At 49.2% G+C, this 20,192-nt stretch overlaps 1 protein-coding gene across 1 annotated transcript in view; it reads left to right on the plus strand.

Annotated features, from left to right (window-relative positions):
- The window catches only part of LOC144168714 (uncharacterized), a 42,256-nt gene extending 22,822 nt beyond the window's left edge, over window positions 1–19,434 (plus strand). The window contains exons 6-10 of the mRNA XM_077697659.1: window positions 1,111–1,238; window positions 4,485–4,748; window positions 5,697–5,806; window positions 12,467–12,566; window positions 18,909–19,434. Coding sequence (XP_077553785.1) covers window positions 1,111–1,238; window positions 4,485–4,748; window positions 5,697–5,806; window positions 12,467–12,566; window positions 18,909–19,110 — 804 coding nt within the window. The 3' untranslated portion in view covers window positions 19,111–19,434. The remainder of the gene's footprint in view (window positions 1–1,110; window positions 1,239–4,484; window positions 4,749–5,696; window positions 5,807–12,466; window positions 12,567–18,908) is intronic.
- Window positions 19,435–20,192: the final 758 nt, after the last annotated feature.

Raw genomic sequence — 20,192 nt, forward strand, 5'->3', positions numbered from 1 at the left:
TGCGGTAAATTCGGTACCCGAGGGCATCACTTCATCGTTCCTAATGTCGGTGTTTAACCAGGTTTCCGTTATTACTAATACATGCAGTTTATTAGGGAGTACAATACTTTCCAGTTTAGAATATTTATTTATAAGGCTACGAGCATTTAAGTTTAAACATTGTAAAGGTCTTGCCTTGTTGGCTCTCCGTCATTTGTTTTCTGCCTGTTTGCCTTCCTTGCCTTCGCATCGTCCCGTTTGAATAGCACTTTCTCGATTTTGATCCTGTCGTGAACCAGTTTAACTTTTCGTCCCATTCTTTTCAGATCAGCTGCACTCTCCCAGAGCTGCTTACGTTTTTGCCGGATGGCCGAGGAAAAGTCCTCCGAAATGGAAAAGTTTGCGCCCTTAAGCTTGGCGCAGTTGCTGAGCACAGCATTCTTTTCGTGGTAGTCTGTTAGTTTTAATATTACGGGTCGGGGCTTATCAGGTTGTTTCCGCCCTGTCCTCTGGATTCTTTCCACGGTGCTCACACTTACACCCAGCACATTGTTAAATATCCCTCGAATTACGCTTTCCTGAAGGTTGTCAGCTGTTTCGTTAGTGCTTTCAGGAACGCCAAACACAATAAGGTTGTTTCGCCTGAGCGAAACAACCTTATTGTGCTTGTAAGTGAGCGGCCGGACGGTCAGCAGCTCGGGAGCAAGCCTCGGGAGCAAGCGCTACGCACGTGCGGGGCCGCAGCTGGGTGAAGCGTTCACAGCAGAGCTGCGTGGCTGGCCAGAGGAAGAAGCCCCTGCCAGTAGGTGCAGCGCGGTCTGCGGTGGAGCCTTTTTAAACGCTTCTGGCTGATTAACGGGGCTACCACCTGTGTCCCAGCTGATGTGGTGGTACCTACTACACATTGAAAATAAATTTGGTTGAGGTGAAATTTGAGTGCAGTTGGCCTTTCAGGGGGTAGGGGGGGGTCGTCGTCATCACCAGCCATCAAGCATCATTTTTGGCAATTGCTCGCGGGAGTAAAGCGGCTTCCGCCCTGCTGCGCCATTGCTGGCAGCTGCTCTGAGTTGCATTCCCAACTCGGGGGCGACCCAGCGCGGGTTGAGCAGGCGTTCCTCCTCCGTGTGGCAGGCCCCTCGGTCGGCGTCCGGTGGCGGCAGCAGGCAGAGCTGGCACAACCCTCCGGCCCCCGTCTCGTACCGGCCCCAGGAGCCCTGCCCCTTCTTCCTCAAGACCGGGGCCTGCCGCTTCGCTGACAGGCAAGTGCTCCTCCCCCTCTGCTCGCTCTGCTGCCCTCTCTCTGCGGGACAGGACGAGAGGCCGACTAGGACGGGCGCCCACTGACGACCAGATTGTATTGGAAGACATCTGAAAAAGCAAGAGCACAAGCAAAACAAGAAAGGCGAACAAAGGTTACAAAGAGATCACTCACCGCAGCCATGCTGCCCAAATCACTTATCTCTTTGGCTAGAAGCGTGATTGATGCCGTGCTTATGCAATTGTTCCCCATTTTATAGGCTGTGAACGCCTCCGAAACTTCACGTTTGAATTTTTTTTTATCCAGTATTTTATTTATGATTCAAAAAATAATTATCACACTTGAAAACTGATTACATATCTGAAATGAGGAAGACTAAACAAATGTGCTCAATGAATTTCATTATCCCAGACCAATTAATAAAAAATGTTCATTTTAAGACCAGCGTCTCCCCTTAAATTTATTTATGAATACTGCAATTCCTATTGGGGATTTTCGCAGAGTGGGTGACATGAATTACATGAATGATCATATGCAAACAAATATTTGCAACGTTTGTGGGGTTACAGAGCTTAATTGTCATGTTAGTGTAAACACTGTTGTTGAGGCTAGAAGAAAATGTTAAGGATAGCTGTAAAACTTCGGCGTTGGTTGGTTTGTTGCAGTCGTTTACAGTTTGCGGAAAGAACAAATATTTAAAGCAGTTGTTACGGGTTGTATAGGGTGTTATTGTGTGCCCATGCCTTGTTGAGTTGCATATCTGGACGGAAGAACTTCAGAAATGTCTGTTTTGTAGTATCCCTTTACTAGTTGATATAGAAATTTTAGTCTAGATAAGCGGTTTCTTTCTGTTAGTGTTGGTAGATTAGCTCGAGTTGAAAGTTCCGTAATTGAAGTGCGTCCGAAGCTGTTATAAATAAAACGAATGGCCATTTTTTTCACTTTTTCTAGCTTGGTAATATTAGTTTTGGTGAAAGGGTCTTGTATAATGGAAGCGTAATCCAAAGTCGGTATAACTATTGTTTTATAAACAAGAAGGCAGACGGAGGGGGTTGGAAGTTTCAATGCTCTTCTGAGGAAGAACAGTTTACGCATTGCGGTGTTAGTTACCGTATTAATGTGTTTAGTCCAATTTAGGTCATTTGTGATCCATAACCCAGGATACTTATAATGTGGGACTTCAGAAAGTTTAGTATGGTTAGTAGAGTACTCGTACTTTAATGAATTTTTTTTATTAGTGATTTGCATAAACACTGTTTTTTCGAAGTTCCCCGCAGGGGGCAGAAACACCTTGTGTACTCAAGGTGTTTTGGTGAGTAGCGCCACCACGGTCTCGAGCTCCGCAGGGGTGCCTACTGTCGTAGGCATTTGGTGTCTTGCAACACCACGGACCTGAGCACATGTGGGTTGGACCCACCCACGTCCCGGCTGTGCGTGTCTTTGCCGTGTCCGGGGAAAAGGGCATCCTGGTGGTTGAGCCAAAGCCAGGGTTGTTTTGGACCTTTATGGCCCCCTGGCAGAGGCAACACACCACTTCGGCCCCCGCTTCCCGTAGACGGTGCCCCCAGTCTGACCCGACCTGGGGGGAATCAGCCTGTCGCCTTTTCCTGTCCTCTTCTTCATTCTTTTGCTTTCCTATCGTCTTTCCTAACCCTGTCCTGTCATCTTCTCTCTTCCTTATTTCTCCGTTTTTTCTCCAGGCGGCGAGGGTTAACCCTGTGCGAAGGCTTCACCCTAGACCCCGAGCATAGGGTTATAGTGGCGAGGTACAGTTAACGTGCGCTTCAAAGCCACGTTCCCTTGTTGGGCTCGGTGGTGGGCGACTGGCCGCACACACCCGCACACACGTTGTTTGAGACCCGCACACACGTTGTTGTTGCCTGTGGTGTGCACGACCCCATTGATGGGAGCTGTGCCTTGCCTGACGGACTGGTGTGCCGGCCTGAGAGGCAAAGCAGAGGGTGCTGTGTAATACTAACTGCGAGAGTATCGCTAGGTGTTCCATATACTACTGCAAAGGTATTCCAATGGGTAGAGAAATACAGATACAGTGGGAGCTTGGTTATGTGTCCCCGGGTTTCATGGTAGACAAGCCAAGTCCCGGCAACGTCCCCGTATAAACCGTGCATTAAAAAATTGGCTGGCGATTACGGTACGCCCTAGTGTGATGGTGAGCCTCTGCATCGGCGGCGTGAAGTGAGTCTCAGGAAGGGACCACGACCCGCGTCTTAGGCAGGGTATGTGCGCCATCGCCCCCGTCACGTTTTTGCCAGTGTCGCGCAGACGAGCGTCTCGTGCGGGCACAGTATACCTTCTCCCTCACCGCACACTTTCGGAGAGTGCTCAAGCCACCACGGCAAACCGCTCTCCCCTCCCAATTTCGCAACTCTCTTGCCATCGTTCACTCGGTTACGCCAACAACGCGGCTCAGCCCAGAGGTGTTTGGGGGATGGGATTTCATGCCTGACCTGCGTTATCCAACGACCCCCGCAAAGCACGCGACGGACAGGCAGACGAAATGGAAGCCCACCCAATGTCCAGCATTGCTTTCTTCCCCTTCAGCAGTGGCCCACTCCTGGCTGCTAGCAATCGCTCTAGCCCGCTCCTTGCCTCGTTGCGCAGTGGTCGGAGGGGCAGTGTTCATTTCCCCCACTCAGCACTTACAGGCTTCCACGGCGGGAATCGCACAGGTGGACAAGATTGGTGTAATACAGCTTGATTGGCCCCTGCATTATTCTTTCCCGGTTGCTTTTTTTTCAGTTCTCTGGGTTTCTGGGCCCTGCAAAGCATTAGTGTGTAGTTCTTGCAAACCTGTTGCCTGAAGCTGTAATTACAGGTGTGATTGTTGTTATTCGGATTGAACGACACCCACATTTTTTTATGCTTTTCACGGTCCCAAGGAAGCCGTATAATTGGGCTTTTTACTGTACTGCTGCAAAGTGTTTCTGAGCCACTATCCTAGTGTTGTGATAGTGGCCAGCCCTGGGGCAGTCCTGGAGAAGGTCATGAGAAACTGGTGGACATTTTCAAAATGCTGCTGCTGGCCACTGTGTGCGGTGACCTGGGTGCACCTTTGTGCCGTGCTCCCCGCGGCTGCTTTGTGTGGCAGGCCCAGCTTTGTGCCCTAGCGGAGGCCAGTGTTGCCGGCCACAGTTGCCAAGCTGGCTCTTGCTCGGGGGCTGGGGACTGGCTGGATAGCGCAGCCTGGTAGAGGAAGAAACTTGCTCTCTGGTCTGCACGGGTGCAGCTGCTCGCGGGTGCACCCGGTGCCGGCCGCGAGCCGGACGCTGCTGCTGCGGGGCCTGTACGGGCACGTGTCGCTGGAGCCCCTGGCCGGCGGAGGGGGCGATGAGGCCCTGGAGACGGACGAGGGGGAGCTGCGGGCCCACTTCGAGCACTTCTTCTGGGACCTGCTCGGGGAGCTGAGGCGCGCGGGCACCGTGCGCCAGCTGCGCGTCTGCCGCAACCTCGAGCCGCACCTGCGGGGGAACGTCTACGTCCAGTACCACAGGTGAGCCACGCCAGCGCAGGGCATGTCATTCGCGAGTGCACAGCTAATCTGGAATCGCCCAAGGCACGGTAGCGAGGCAGGAAGGGTGCATGATGGGCCAGAGCATGGGGAGGGCGAGGGGGGAGGTAGCAGCTCCGTGTGGATCATATCGCCACGCATCAGGGGAGTGCGAATGTTCAACACTTCCAAATAGTAAAGCACACATGATTCAGCTTCAATGGGCAGAGAGTGCACATTTGTTCCAAGTGAACCCGGATTTCAGAAGGGGCACCTTGTTGAAAAAGGGGAAGCACCTAGCGTGAAAAGGGAATTCTGTACAACAAATCAAGACTAGCTGGGCAGGAGCACATGCATGGTGCTGTAAGGAGCAGGGGTGGAAGTGCTGCGCCATTTGCGCCACGCTGCTCCAATCTGCCTTTCGGGCACCACCCTGCTCCAGAGCACATTATTGCTCCAGAACTGCTACCAAACACGACTGTAAAATGTGGCGCAACTCTGAGGTGATGTGCAATGCCAGTCGCAATGCGCAGAGAGTGTCCTGTCACGGGGTTCGAAGGAGGCACGCAACGAGGAGGACGGTGAAGGGATGTATGTGCTGCGCCTTTTGCTTTGTCACTTTGAAAGAACACGATGCTCGTTGAAATGGGTGCTGCGTTTTGCGTCTTTGCGAAGCGCAGGGACTGTTGTGATGATGTGTGCAACGATTCGATATGTCGGGGGGGTTTGCCTGCAGCATTTTGTTGGTAACTTCCCTGGATAGTGTCACCTCTAAGTGGCACGTATTTTAGCTTGGAACGCCATAGCTGTTTCCAGCAACGAGCATGTTTCCTGCCTGCCCAGAGAGCCGCTTTGAAATGGACAGTGGTGGCCATGCAGTGGTTTTAGACAGTCCACAGTGTCCTTGTGGGAGAGAGCTGCCACCGTGGCGTGTGCCCCCTTTCCTTTCAGCGTGGAGGAAGCCCAGCGGGCCCGGACTCTGCTCAACGGCCGCTGGTATGCCGGCCGGCCAGTCAGCTGCGAGTTCAGCCCCGTCGAGCGCTGGCAGACGGCCGTCTGCGGTGAGTGGGGTCCCCTTCCCCAGCACTTCCTTCAGCCTGATAGGCCGAGGATCTCCCGTGCCAGTGGCCTGTCATTTCGCAGTGACACAGTCTGGTCCCAGTCGAGAAACCGGCAGCGGCAGTGGGGAGGGAGCAGTGTCACCTGCGGGGAAGAGGTCGTCGTGGTCGCCAGGGCTGCATAGTAGGTTACTCGTAGCGTCGCCGTATGCATGCGCAGACTTGTTCTTTTTCCCACGTGACTTGTGGGGCAGGCAAAGCAAAAACGGTGCTGCATATGCGCTGGCCTGGTGTCTCCACAGCACAGTTTCCAGCTGCTTCTGCTCCTCTCCAGCCTGACACCGTATTCAGAAAGACTGGTGCCATAAGGTAGCCTCTGGTAAAGGACCATTATGAGAAAAGGCCGCAGTGCGTTTCGCAAACCCGCATCAACCAATGAGGCATCATCATCATCATCATCATCATCATCATCATCATCATCATCATCAGCCTATCTACGCCCACTGCAGGGCAAAGGCCTCTCCCATTATTCTCCAATTACCCCGGTCCTGTGCCTACTGTGACCAATTTATCCCCGCAAACTTCTTGATCCCAGCTGCCCATCTAACTTTCTGCCGCCCCCTGCAACGCTTGCCTTCTCTAGGGATCCACTCTGTTACCCTTAATGACCAGCGGTTATCTTGCCTTCGCATTACATGCCCTTCCCACGTCCATTTCTTTTCTTAATCTCTACTAATATGTCCTTAACACGTGTTTGTTCCCTGGCCCACTCCGCTCTCTTCTTGTCCCTTAATATTACACCTATCATTTTCCACTCCATTGCACGCTGAGTCGTTCTCAATTTAAGTTGAACCCTCTGAGTGAGCCTCCAGGTTTCTGCCCCGTAGGTGAGTACCGGTAAGATGCAGCTGTCATACACTTTCTTCTTCAGCGACAATGGTAGGCTGCTATTCATTATCTGAGAATGTCTCCCGTATGCACCCCATCCCATTCTTATCCTTCTAATTATCTCTGCCTCATGGTTGGGATCTGGGGTCACAACTTGGCCTAAGTAGATATATTAGCTTACCACTTCCTCTGCCTCACCACCTATCTCAAACCGCTGTGCTGTCCCGAGGTTATTGATCATTACTTTAGTTTTCTGCATATTAATTTTCAGGCCCATGGTTCTACTCTGTTCGTCCAGTGCGGAAAGCAAGCTTTGCAATTCGTCCCCCGAGTTACTTAGCAAGGCAACGTCATCAGCAAATCTGAGGTTACTGAGGTATTCTCCATTAACCCTTACTCCCACCTGTTCCCAATCCAACGTTCTGAATACTTCTTGTAAACATGCTGTGAATAACATTGGAGAGATTGTGTCTCCTTGTCTGGCACCCTTCCTTATAGGTATTTTACTGCTCTCCCTATGGAGGATGATGGTAGCTGTGGATCCATTGTAGATATCCTCTAGTATTCTTACATAATGCTCATCTACCCCCTGGTTCCGTAATGGGGTTGCTAGGGTTTCGACCGAGTCAAATGCTTTCTCATAATCTATGAAGGCTATATATAGGGGTTCAGTATACTCAGCGCACTTCTCTATCACCTGATTGATCATGTGAATATGGTCCGTTGTTGAATAACCTTTACGGAACCCTGCTTGTTCTTTAGGTTGACTGAAATCTAAGGTTTCAGAAATTCGGTTAGCGATTACCTTGGTAAGTACCTTGTAGACGACTGACAGTAAGCTGATCGGCCGGTAATTTTTCAAGTGTTTCATGTCCCCTTTCTTATGGATTAGGATGATGTTCGTGTTCTTCCAACATTCCGGTACACTTGCGGTCATTAGGCATTGCGTATACAGCTTTGCCAGTTTTTCAAGTACAATTTCTCCTCCATCCTTCAAAAGGTCTGCTGTTATCTGATCCTCACCAGGTGCTTTGCCCCCTTTCATTTCTTTCAAAGCCTTCCTTACTTCTTCGGTCGTTACTAGTGGGATGTCTATCTCCTCTGAACTCCTGTCACGTTCGGCATTATCGTGGATGTCCCGGCTACTGTACAGGTCCCTATAGAACTCCTCGGCCACTGTGACTATTTTATCCCTATTTGTGATGACATTGCCTTGCTTATCTTTAAGTGCATACATCTGATTTTTCCCCGCGCCAAGACGCCTCTTCACTGCTTTCAGGCTACCTGCGTTCTTTATAGCGTATTCGATCCTGTCCATATTATACTTCCGTATGTGAGCTGTCTTACGCTTATTGATTAACTTCGGAAGTGGACCTGGAGGAGCCCGAATGGGGAGCATAAAAATGAAATAGACTTCATATTGTAACGTGGCGGCAGATGACACGAACCATGAGGAGATGAAGCGATGTATTTACACGACTATTTACAGGCAGCCATTGTGAGCCCGGGCTCGCGGTGCCTCGCACCCATCTTCTTCCTTGTCGTCATTAGTGGTGGGCCATGCTGGCGCGGGTATTGTCCCGTCCCGTGACATCATCTCCCCGGTTGATGACGACCGTCCTGGTCGATGCCGAGGCAAATTGGCGATTGAATGCGGATGAGATAAAAAATGCAGTGACGAATCACTTGCCGCCACGGATGAGGATGACGGCGTTGATGATGCCCGGCCCAGCAACAGCAATGGCGTCAGCTGTGACGAAGCACCAAAGGTCCCCGAGCCACGTCGGACGGAAGGGCGGGGGAACACATCATAGGCGTGTCTGGGTCGTCTCGTCTCGGCTGGTCTTCGTTCGGGTCTTGCGGGCTCGGGACACGGGGCGGGGAACATCGTCTTGTTCTGGTGTCGACTGGGCTGGGGCGGCCCGGCATGGCTTCGTTGTCCTTGGCGGCTGCGTCCACGCCGATGCAATGCGATGCTGGGGCCAGGATGGGGTTGACGAACCCGCACACTCCACCAAATGTAACGTGGCGGCAGATGACACGAACCATGAGGAGATGAAGCGATCTATTTACAGTATTTACAAGCGGCCATGACCGAGTCCGCTGAGTCTGCTCGAGCCCTCTTCCACGTTGTCTTCGATGCCGAGCTATGCCGCCATGGGGCATTGTCCAGTGGTCCCGTGACAATATTATGCGATAACCCTGGCGTCGTGCAGGATGTGGAAGTGCTCGTAAGGGTAAGGTGTAGTGACCACCGTATGGTAAGATCTCGAATTAGGCTAGATTTGAGGAGGGACCGCAACAAGCTAGTACGAAAGAAGCTGATAAATGAGCTAACCGTAAGACGTAAAGTAGAAGAATTCAGGATCGCGCTGCAGAACCGATATTCCGCTCTTAACGAGGAAGCCAAGCTTACGACACAGGAAGCCAGCGACAACCTTACACGCATTATCACGGACTGTGCAGTAGAAGTCGGGGGCACTATGGCTAGACAGGATACTGGTAAACTTTCACAGGAGACGAAAGATCTATTTAGGAAACGGCAAACCATGACAATCTCTACCCCAGCTGACAGAATAGAACTAGCGGAGCTTTCGAAGAGGCATCAAAGAGGCATCAACCACATTTTTTTCCCTATACGCCTCAGCTTTGTGACATCTTTCGTGACATCTTTCGCGACATCTACGGGGCTGAGGGCTGACAGTGGCTCGTGTCGTGTTTTGGACCTCTCGCACTTCTTTTTGTCGTTCCGTGCACTAGAAAAACTTGCTGTGGTCACACCTGTAAGCATCTAGGGCACTTCAAAACATAGAGTTTCGTACTAACATACACTAGAGGGAAATCTGGCCCCACTGTCTAGAGGAGCCGCGCTTCAGCGAGCGTGCTGTCATGTACCAGGCAGGCACGTTCCACTTGTCCTTGGCATGGACCCTGAACAGGCTGAAAAGTTGCCTCTGGCTGCAAAAAAGCAACAATATTACTCTAACAGATTATTGAAATTTGTTTCGTTATTACAAAATTGAACTTCAAGAAAGATCTACCTGTCAGTAATTATTTAGAAGCCTTATGCACAATGCTGAAGAAAAAAAATGTTACCTTTCTGGCTTCGAGACAAAAAAGAAGCCGTACGGCTAGCTAAGCCAAGTAGGCGAGGAACGTCGCTAGCTGCAATGGCGCCACCCACGGGGGCTTGCGATTGCAGCGCCAGATTTCCCTCTAGTATACATTAGTATGAAACTCTATGCTTCAAAAAGTAGCTGCGGCTTAGCACAGTGCTTTTCGAAAGCCAACAAAAGCAGAGATGCAGTCCTGTGCTCTTCCTAACTGCCCTTACGAACGCCAGGAACTACAACAGCATATCACCACCATCACCTCACTGGGGTGCCTTGTGCGTGAATCGAGGCACCATATTCTTTGCCGCCTTGTACAATCGTTCGTTTCACTTGGCCTTGGCATAGGATCTAGTAACGTAGATAATTGACTGGCCTAGTTGGTATAGATGAAATGAAATCTAAGGTTTGACGAAATCTCGTCTGTTCGGGTAAAAGATTCATAGTCGAAGAAACTGGTGATTGCCAACCAGAGGTTTAGTTGAAAAAGCTAAAAAGATGTTTCGGCTTCTATACAGAAGTCGTGAACAAGGCAGTGAACAAGGCTTCCGTATGAAGCCGAAACGTCTTTTTAGCTTTTTTAACTATACCTTTGGTCGGCGATCACCTGTTTCTTCGACTATGGACTAGAAAAGACACAACACAAGAGCACTCTTGTGTTGTGTATTTTCTAGTCCCTGTCTTTTATTTTTGCACTAACTGCACATAATGGCTTTGGCATTTTCACGCTCTCGGCTTTTCCCTTCTCAATTTGCTCTATCACGTGCCTTATCTCGAGCCTTATCTCGCGCACCCCGCGCAGGGCTGGCCGGCTATAAATAGCGCGGGACCGCTTGGGGGCCGCGTAGCCCGCAATGCATGGCTGGAGGGCTACCGCAGACGCTGTGAAAGGAAGTGGGCCACAAAATAGGCGTTTTCATTTTAGAAACTTTAGAGTTCAGGTTGGGGTTCGCAAATTATGCAAGAACGCGCTAAATATAGTAGTTTTAAATAATTTCGTAGCCCACCTGTCTAGTACGTCGGCATTTACCCGTTCCCCTGTAGTACAACACCCCAGTCATACAACGCTTTTGCGCAGTCCCTTGAAAATCGTATTATCGGGGTTCCGCTGTATTTGTATTATAGGCAACATCTCGTGGCAACGTTTTCAGAATAGTTAATTTTTGCACGCCATGTGGAACAATGAAAAATACTGTGATACCACATCTCAAGATACTTTAGCCGAGTGCATGTAGGATAATGTTACGTACTGTAAAAGAGGGATGAAACGGCTGTTTTAACTAGTACGTGATAGGGCCAGAGTTTATTGCAGAGAATAGAAAGATGTCTGTTTCATGTGAAATCACAGTCCGAGACAATTTTTAAATACTTTACATTTGGTGATGGTAAAAGAGAAGGAGAACATTGACATTTGGTACATTTGGTAAGAAAAAGGGGTACTGTGATCAATTTGCTCATGTGGATTGTGAAAAACAAACCAGATTTGTTTTTTCGCTTAATTATAGTGATACGGTTTCTGAAAAACCATTCCATGGCAGATTGAGTTTGATTTTGTAACATTCAAACTGATGTGCTGTAAACGGAGTGCTTGACAAGAAGAATAGTGTCATTGGCGTACCGATATGCTTGACAATGTAATGGCGAATCAGATGTCATTTACATAGACGCTGAACAATATTGGACATAGCACGGACCCCTGTGGGACACCCGATTTTAAAAGAACTTTCAAACTAATGTGATCACCTATCTAGACTACCTGTGAGTGATAACTAAAATAGTGAGTTAATAACGTGTTAAAAGTCCCAAAAATCTCAGTAGATATAGTTTGTGCAAAAAAATTTGGGATCGATTGAAGATGAGGTTTAACGTGGCGACGCTTCACAGGCAATGAGGCGCTCTGTAGTGGAAGGCTCCGAATTAATTTTGACCACCTGGGGATCTTTAACATGCGCCAAAATCTTGAACACATAGGTGTTTTCGCTTTTTGCCTCTGTCAGAAAATCAGCTGCCATGGCTGGGAATCGAGCCCCCCATCCTTAAGCTCAGCTGCACAATGCCTCAGCCACTGAGCCATCATGACAGGTAGCAAAACTATTGCAGGGATAACAGAACAATATCCTTTGCTTGCATCCAGAATTGAGCAAGGATGTTTTTCCTGCATCCAACACATCTGTTACTAGCTTTTTGTTATTGAAAGCATAGAAGATTAAATTAGATAATTGTTCCTAAAGTACAGTACATAGTCCATTTCCCAGGAACAAACCCGAATTGGAAACGTGAGAATAAGTTGTTTTTCCAGAAACACTGGGTAAAATTGAAATTGGTCTGTAGTTGTCAATTAGTTTGAAGGAGTGATTTTTGTGCTGCAGTTTTTTATTCATCTGGAAGAAAACGAAGTGTACGAATGAAAAGTCTTTGGCCTGATGGGGAGAAAGGGGGGACAGGAGGGGAAAAAAGAAAACGTGCGTACACACATGCGTGTTTATGCACACAGTCATGCCTGCCTCGTGAGCCCACAGGGAGAGCAGTGTGTCGTGGCTGCTGCTGTTGGGGGTGGTGCAGGGTAGTGGTGTGCGGTGGCAAGTACTGGGCACTGGTATATCGCTATTCTATTTGCAGTCAAATGGGACAAGGGCATTGCCTGTAACGGCAGTTGTGGTTGCAGGGCTGTTCTTCCGGGGTGCCTGCCCCAAGGGCCGCAGCTGCAACTTCCTGCACGTGTTCCGCAACCCCCAGGATGAGTGCTGGCACGAGGGAGGCGCCAGGTGGGTCTGAAAGGGGACAGTGGCAGCGTACTTTGAGCACAGCGCAGAGCACTGTCTCCCTTTTTATTCCAACCAAGCAGTCCAATTTTGCTCGAGAAATGTGTCAAATGTAGCAGTGCATCCAGCAGGAGGCATGCACAGAACATTTGCAAGCCATGCGTGACTGACGTGGCACATGTGGCACAGCTTCACGCTTAGCGTCTTCCATGAAACTCTGAATAGGCGGCTGAAGTGCACCTTTTCTTTGGTGTTGGCCTTTCCCTGCAACGTCGACCTCTGCTGCAGATGTCATTTTCAGAATGTGAACTCAAGTAATTTATCTACTTGCGACACATTAAACAAGAACAGTAAGCAAATTGGTGTTCTTTTCCCGAGCTTAAAGAGTCCCTGAAACACCCTCCTCCGCTGATGCATGGGTGCACATGGTATATCCAAATAAAGCAATGTATCACTTCCCTCAAGAATTTTGTTGAAACAATGAGGTGAGAAATTGTAAATCGAGCACTGTGCGCTTCCGTCTCTTTCAACCATTCTCCTCGCGTGCACGTTTCGGTGTTTGCTATCGGCGGCGGCACGTCAAAAGGGCCGCTCGTTATCACGAATGCACGAGTTTGAAATGCTGTATCAGCCGCACGGGGAGGATCGCACGTTCTTTCACGCAGTGCGTGCATTGTTGATCTGAGAAGCGCTGTCTCACATGTGGCCGCGCCGGTGCCAGGTCTTGTTTTGCGGTGTGGCGGTAAATCCTGCTGGCAGCATCTCAAAAAGAAATTTTCAAGCAGCATAGAACTCGTACACAAAACGTGCCGGTTCCAATGAACAGCCTTCCTGGAAAGGCCCACACCAAGCCAAGGGTGCACTTATCAGGACAAGCTGCACCCAGGTCTTGTAAGGAGAAGCGTGGTGATAGGATAAAAAAGGTAAATGCAGACAAACACGATAGCGTGTAAGCATGCTGCAGGAAGCGCTAATTAATACGGGTGTGCAAATACCAAATATTACCGTATAAACCGGTATATAGGTAGAGTTTTTTTCCAATAAAATCCGCACAAAAGTCACCCCTCGTCTTATATAGCGGTCATTGGTAGAATGTAAATTGTTGTCTGGCAACAATGTGCAAGCGTGGTCCGTGGCCATAGCCCTTTGTGTCGGACTGCTCTCTTGCACTATCAGGCCTTTATTTACTTTTCGGTTTTCTCCAGTTTTTCGTCTTTTACTCATCTTGTGTGTGTGCGTGCGTGCATTTCTGCGTTAGAACAGTGGTTTGGGATAGTTGGTGCATACTGAAATTCGAAACAGCGCAAAACGACGACACAAGGCGCTGACTAACAACTCGTTGGTTTATTGAGCGGCTTGCGAAATATACCCAGAAAAGAAGGCGAGAAGGAACACGATAAAAAAGAAGGAAGCACGAAAAAAAGGAGTGCATCAAACATTGCACACAAAATACAAGATTGATACACGTGCATTGATTAAATGGTAGCAACCCTGATATGAGACGTGGTCAGAGGTGCGACGCAAGGAAGACATCCTGAACAGTCAAGCTTTTTATGAATCCAGATATCGGATTTCCTTATTTAGTAATTCAATGGACGGCTTACTCACACAGTCGCCGCCTGCCTTGTGAATGAGGTAGGCTTCATAGATCTCACGCTCACGCTGACCCTTACACGTTCTTGCAGCACGGGTATCGTACAATCTGGGCGAGCAGCCGTGGGCTTTACAATGTGTGGCAAGATTGCTGCCAGTACCCGTTTTCAGTGTGTTTGCATGCTCGCGGAGACGATCGTTCAGACTGCGCCCGGTCTGACCGATATAGGTCTTCCCGCAAGACAAGGGAACTTCATACACAACGGAGCACCTACATTCTACATTCTACATACGGTTTTGTGTGGCCTATTTTTCAGAAGGTGCCCCTTGGCTCATTTATGTTCACTCGCCTACAAAGGCCACCCAGTTTGTGTCGTGCAGAAAACACTACTCCTACACCAGCGCGACCCGCTACCTTTTTCAACATGTGCGAAACTCCATGCACATAGGGAACAACAGCGATTTTCGCTGGCCTGTCCTTCAACGGTCCAGCTTCACTGCGTTTGCGAAATTGCCCTAGCAACACTTCAGCTAAGTCACGTAGCAAGGCTGGTGGGAAGCCTGCCGACAAGAGCCTCACAACCTGCGAATCAAAACTGGCCTCTACTTCATTGCGGGCAAGACCTCTTAAGGGAGCCCTTTAATGCAGCTAAGGCAATGCTCCATTTCACGATTTAGGAATGGGCGGACGAGAACGGAAGGTTTTTCCTGGAGTGGGGCGCATACCTCCAACAAACATGGCTTGGCCTGAAATGCAAGAGGAGGTCCAAAAACCGCAGCTCATTGTCCTAGGGACCATTGCCTCGCGCCTCTGGCCACGTGTCATATCAGCGTTGCTACCATTTAATCGATGCACGTGTATCAATCTTTTATTTTGTGTGCAATGTTCGATGCACTTCTTTTTTTTTCGTGCTCTTTTTCGTGCTTCCTTCTTTTTTATCGTGTTCCTTCTCGCCTTCTTTTCTGGGTATATTTCGCAAGCCGCTCAATAAACCAACCAGTTGTTAGTCAGCGCCTTGTGTCGTCGTTTCCTTGTCCCGTCTTTTTGCGCAGTTTCGAATTTCAATTTCTGCATTTCTGCATGTGTCTGCTCCGAGATGAGTGGTGGAAGTCGACGCCATTTCACCGCTGCGTTTAAGGGGGGACGCGGCTTTCAACTTCGGAAAAATGACCAAAACATCGTTTTTTTGAAACCCGCATATTCGGCTTCTATGTTTCCTATTCTATGCGTCTGCAAAGTTTTTACGCTGAAAAGCGTCGCAAAGTGGCATAAAAAAATACTTTTGTCAGGCGCGGTGACAAACTATCAGCGCAAAAGGGCGAAAAAACGGCAATTTTCGGAGCGCTCTATCTCCGCAACGGTGCCACCGGGCGCGGCCATTTTGATATGGTTAGATCGGCCGAGCGATCGTCTTTCCGGTTCCGCTCGTCTCTTTTATCTTCGTTCATTCACAAACGCACAAACGGCAGAAAAGAAACGACGCACAAACGAAGCTAGAAATAGATGCTGAAGCGCTATTGGTCCTCCGGTCGGGGCACAGAACTACGACCCTCCTGATTGGATGTCACGGGCGCAACGCAAGATGGCGGCCGCCTGAGCTGCGTAGCGAGCGGATTGAGTTCATTTTCGCCGCTTCGCTCGGCCGAGTTTCTGTTCAATCTGTGGTATTCAACACGCACGTTATCGCGATGGGAATGCCTGAGATCGCGAGCCAGATTACGGGAAGTTGTGTGGCTCGAAAGGAGGAGGTCATCGAACGCTTCGTGGTGCGCGTGACTCTACCGTCGCCAGACCCCGGAGGGTGACGCGGTGTGCGCGCTTGCGATAGCGGTTCGTGAAGTGAACTTTTAGTCGGGTTTGCGATGTTTACACGCTTGGTTATTGCTGTGTTTTGACTGTGGACTCGCTAGCCTTGAGAAAGAAACGGTCGACGCGTCAAACGCGCTGGCGCGCACGGCATAGCCGACGCGCATTGGAGCGCACATGACTGGGCAACCGGTTACGATTGAACGCCAGTAGTTGTAATTAATGCCTGCGACGTTAGATTTAATCTTAAAAGCGACCTGACCAGCCATATCAGGTATAATAAAGTTCGATATGTCGCGGTAAGCATGCGCTGCGATGAGCGCGAGCCATATCGCCCGTATTGCGCAACGTTTCCCGTGCACTTGTAATTTTCATGCAAACAGGTTTGAGTTAGTAATATAGGTATAAAAATATGTTATCTGCATTAAAAATGTACGTTACTGTCGCAGCATTTAACAGTGATTTTTTAGGGAAATTATTGATACCATTGCTTAGGGCATACTGGCTTTGCTGCTAGAAATATTGGATGCCTTGAATGTCAAAAGTATTAAAAAAATATGCTCTTGCATTGAAGTTGGGAGTTATGCAGAATACTCTACCAAGCTTCAAAGTAGCTCATTTTCATCCTTGTGATATGCAAACGTTTGGCAATGAACACCTGCACGTGCACGTATGAGTACTAAGTTGCTGTGCCAGGCAAGATGATAAAACATAAAAAAAAGCCAAAAATGTTCAAATTTAAGTTAAAAAAATGCTCAACTTGTTGCCATGGTGACAACACTGCAAAAGGAGGCTGTTCAGTGCGATACAGCCAACCAGCTAACCTACTTTGCATTGAAAGCCCATTGAAACCCATCTCCCCCTTCGTTTGGTCTGCAAAGTGGGGTATGTACTCTTCACAGAGGAGCTGAAAATGATGTTTTCTGGAAAGAAAAAGGCTGTAAAAGGCACTCCAATTTCAAGGCAAGGCATTCCAGAAGCCCCATGTTCAAAAGGACATGAAAGGCTACAACCGTGACGACTTTTGATAAGTGAAACCTATGTTGCAACTTCGGAAGCCGTTTTCTCAAAACAGTTTTTTTTGCCACCTCCGTCGCTTGTACCAGGGATTTTTTTGTGACCGCTGGGTCTATTTTGATTTCGTTTCTTGCGTTACATTCCTTGATAAACAGTTCAGGTCGTGACACTCTTGGTTTTCCAGATTTGTTTTTTGTGATTTTTTTATTCAAATAATCGTTCACAGTCAACATGCCTATTGCACATTAACCTCTAAAAAAATGAAAACTAAAAAACATTGTGTTGTAAAAAAAAAATTCTAAAACTGTCACGACCTCGTCCATTCATTTGGGAATGCAAAGCACTTCGAACAAGTTTTCTATCGTATTTTATAAGCCGCTCAAGCTCGGTACAAGCGGAACAGAAAGAAAATTTAATACATAAAAAAGTTTTCAAAATATTAGTTTGAAATTTTTATGGTGTTATCACGGAAGCATTTCCAGTTGCTGTGCCAATTTTCATCAAAATCCACAAAGAAATAAAAAAGTTGATTTTGAAAGCCACGTCCCCCCTTAAGCTGAAGGTGATTGAGTCGCCGAGCAGAATGGGAATTGGGTGGCGCAACACCACTTCGGCCTTTCGGAGAAAAGTGTGCAGTACTTGCAGAGCCAGAAGTGCGCGTGCACCCCCCGGAACAGATCGTTCCTTAAACGTCAAACGGTGCACCCCGAGTTGGAAAACAAAGTGGCGGACTTTGTTAGGGAATAGGGAACTTCGCTCACGATCACTGTCGGTTACAGCGGGGGCCATCCACGGATTGGCTCTGTGAACTGTACAATGAGTGGATAGTCGGAGACCATCCCTCGCGACCATGTCAAGCTGGGTGTCCTTCTCTTGGGAGCCTCTGCCCGACGATGGCTACAGTCGACGCCAACGGCACGAAGGAAAGATTGGAGAGATCACATTGACGCACTCTCAGATTTCTCGGTGCAGCAGGCTAGAGTGCACGGCCTCTGCAAGGTGTGTCCATCGAAAGCGCAATTTGGATGAAACTTGTCGAGCAGATGGCGTACCAACAGTGCATTAGCGTGGGCCAATATCTCTCACTTCCGAAAAAAAAAAAAAAATCATGACTCTTTCAAAAGTTGAATAGTAGATATTTGAATCACGAATCAAATTATTTGTGGAGGGACTATTCGATTCGTATTTGATTGTTCTAGTATTCGCACACCCCTACTAATTAACCAAAGGTGCCACTGCAATCCGCCGATACTGAGCAAACAACTTTTCCCCTTGCCGGAAGTGCGAGAAAAAATCCGTCTTATTGCAGGATCTCTGTTTTGTGGCGACAATCAATGACGTACAGACATTTGAATGGTCGTGTCAGAAAACACGCAGGAAAGGGTGAAAGTGGGGCAGCAAACTTGGCAACGAAAGTGTGAGCTTTCCACCGGACGCAAAGATGTTATACTTGGCACATACGACGTTTAGCACCCAACCTAACGATTGTGCTTGTTCAACTCGGTTCAGGTGCTGGACTATTTCAGGCTCTGCAGAGAAATATTGAGTGCTAGAAATAAGCCGAATGAAGAGCTTGCATTGTTCCTAATGTGAAACCGACTTCTGTAGTGGCGTGTCGTGAGTGGATGGTGAGTGGGTGCGGCTGGTTTGATGAATGCGGCAGCAGTGTTAGGATGCTCTTCAATAAAGGAAAAAAATCCGATAGTGGCGCCACACAAAAGAATCACTTTTTGGCCTAGAGCTGCAGAGGATGTCCAGAGGATGCCACGAGCGGTTGTACTAAGCGGCCTAGTCTTAATTTTTGGCTAGTGCCATGTCACACTGCTGCCTTGTGCTTTGCGCCGTTGAATTGCTGCAAGGGAAGGGAATGTCCTCCAGCGCTCGGGCCCTGCTGGACGCCAGTGTAGCGAGGCCCCCCGCTGCTGCAGGTCGCCACCCCCCGTGCGGCCCCGCCGTTCGCGGAGCCCCCCCGAGGAGCACGGCCGCCGGAAGAGGAGCAGGCGGCGGAGCAGGGAGTCCCGGTCAGGGAGTCGCAAGAGGCGCCGCCACAGGTCTCGCTCCAGCTCCAGAAGCCGCCGGCCATCCAAGAAGTCCGCCTCACGACGTCGCTCCTCGTCGAGACACCGCTAGGCTGCCCAGCATCTGGGACATAAGGAGAGGCGTCAGTAAAGGGGCACCTCTGGTGGTGGTGTCCTCCCCAGGGCTGTGTGTGTGCCGGGTAGCTGGAGCAGCAGGCCACGGGGGGAGCATCCAGGAGGACGGAGAGTTCACACGATGTGCAGAGTGTGCCTTTGTTGGGCTCTTGTGTACTATTATGTTTGCCAAACAGTCTGTGAAGCCACTTTCAAAGAATGGTATAGCTTTATCAAGTTTGCATTCTGCTGTTGCACAGTCTTGTGTTCATCTGATGGAAAATAGTTTTAAAGGGCAAATAAAAAATTGGATGGCAGTTACGATACTCCCTAATGCGATGTTTGGGTGCGGCAGCAGTGTGCTGAGGCAGCACTCACTCATGGGTTTTCTTGACGCAGCGATGATGAGCCTCTGCGTCGGCGGCGCGAAGGGAGTATCAGGAAGGGACCATAAACTGCGTCTAAAGCGAATGCACGTCATAGTCATGCACCCCCCCCCCCCCCCCCCCCCTCCTCACATTTTCGCCAAGGGTCGCGCCGTCTAGAACCTCGTGCGGGCACAGCATACTACCCCCTCCCCTCCCCCACCTCACACTTTCGGAGAGCGCTGGCTCGCGCCGCCGCAGCGAACCGTCCTCCCCTCCCAAGTTCGCAACAATCTCCTCCTTTGCTTTCTTTTATCGTTCACTTTTTCTTTCACTTGCCATTGTTCACTCGGTTATGCCAACAATGCGGCTCAGCCCAGAGATGGCCGCCAAAGGGCAGTGCCCTAAAAGTTAAGGCAGGCCGGACTCCCAGAAGCCCTGTTATCATGGTCTTGTGAAATCGTTTGTCTTGATTAAAGAATCTGGATGCTGAAGATGAAGCACAAAAAAAAGAAATGTTGCCGTCATTCCCTACATTCATGGCATCACGCATCAGCTGAAAAAAGTTGGTTTGCGATATGGTGTGCAGGTTGCTATACCTGCCCATAATAAGCTCCACTCTGTTTGCTTCAAAGTTGATACTAGTAGGACAAAGCGCAGTCCTGATAAACAAGTGGTAGGCTGCAGTGCTAAACATGCAAACCGCTCTGCTGTG

Source organism: Haemaphysalis longicornis, unplaced genomic scaffold, assembly GCF_048455015.1.
Source record: "Haemaphysalis longicornis isolate Haplotype H1 unplaced genomic scaffold, Haemaphysalis longicornis Haplotype H1 scaffold_2, whole genome shotgun sequence".
Lineage (NCBI taxonomy): Eukaryota > Metazoa > Arthropoda > Arachnida > Ixodida > Ixodidae > Haemaphysalis > Haemaphysalis longicornis.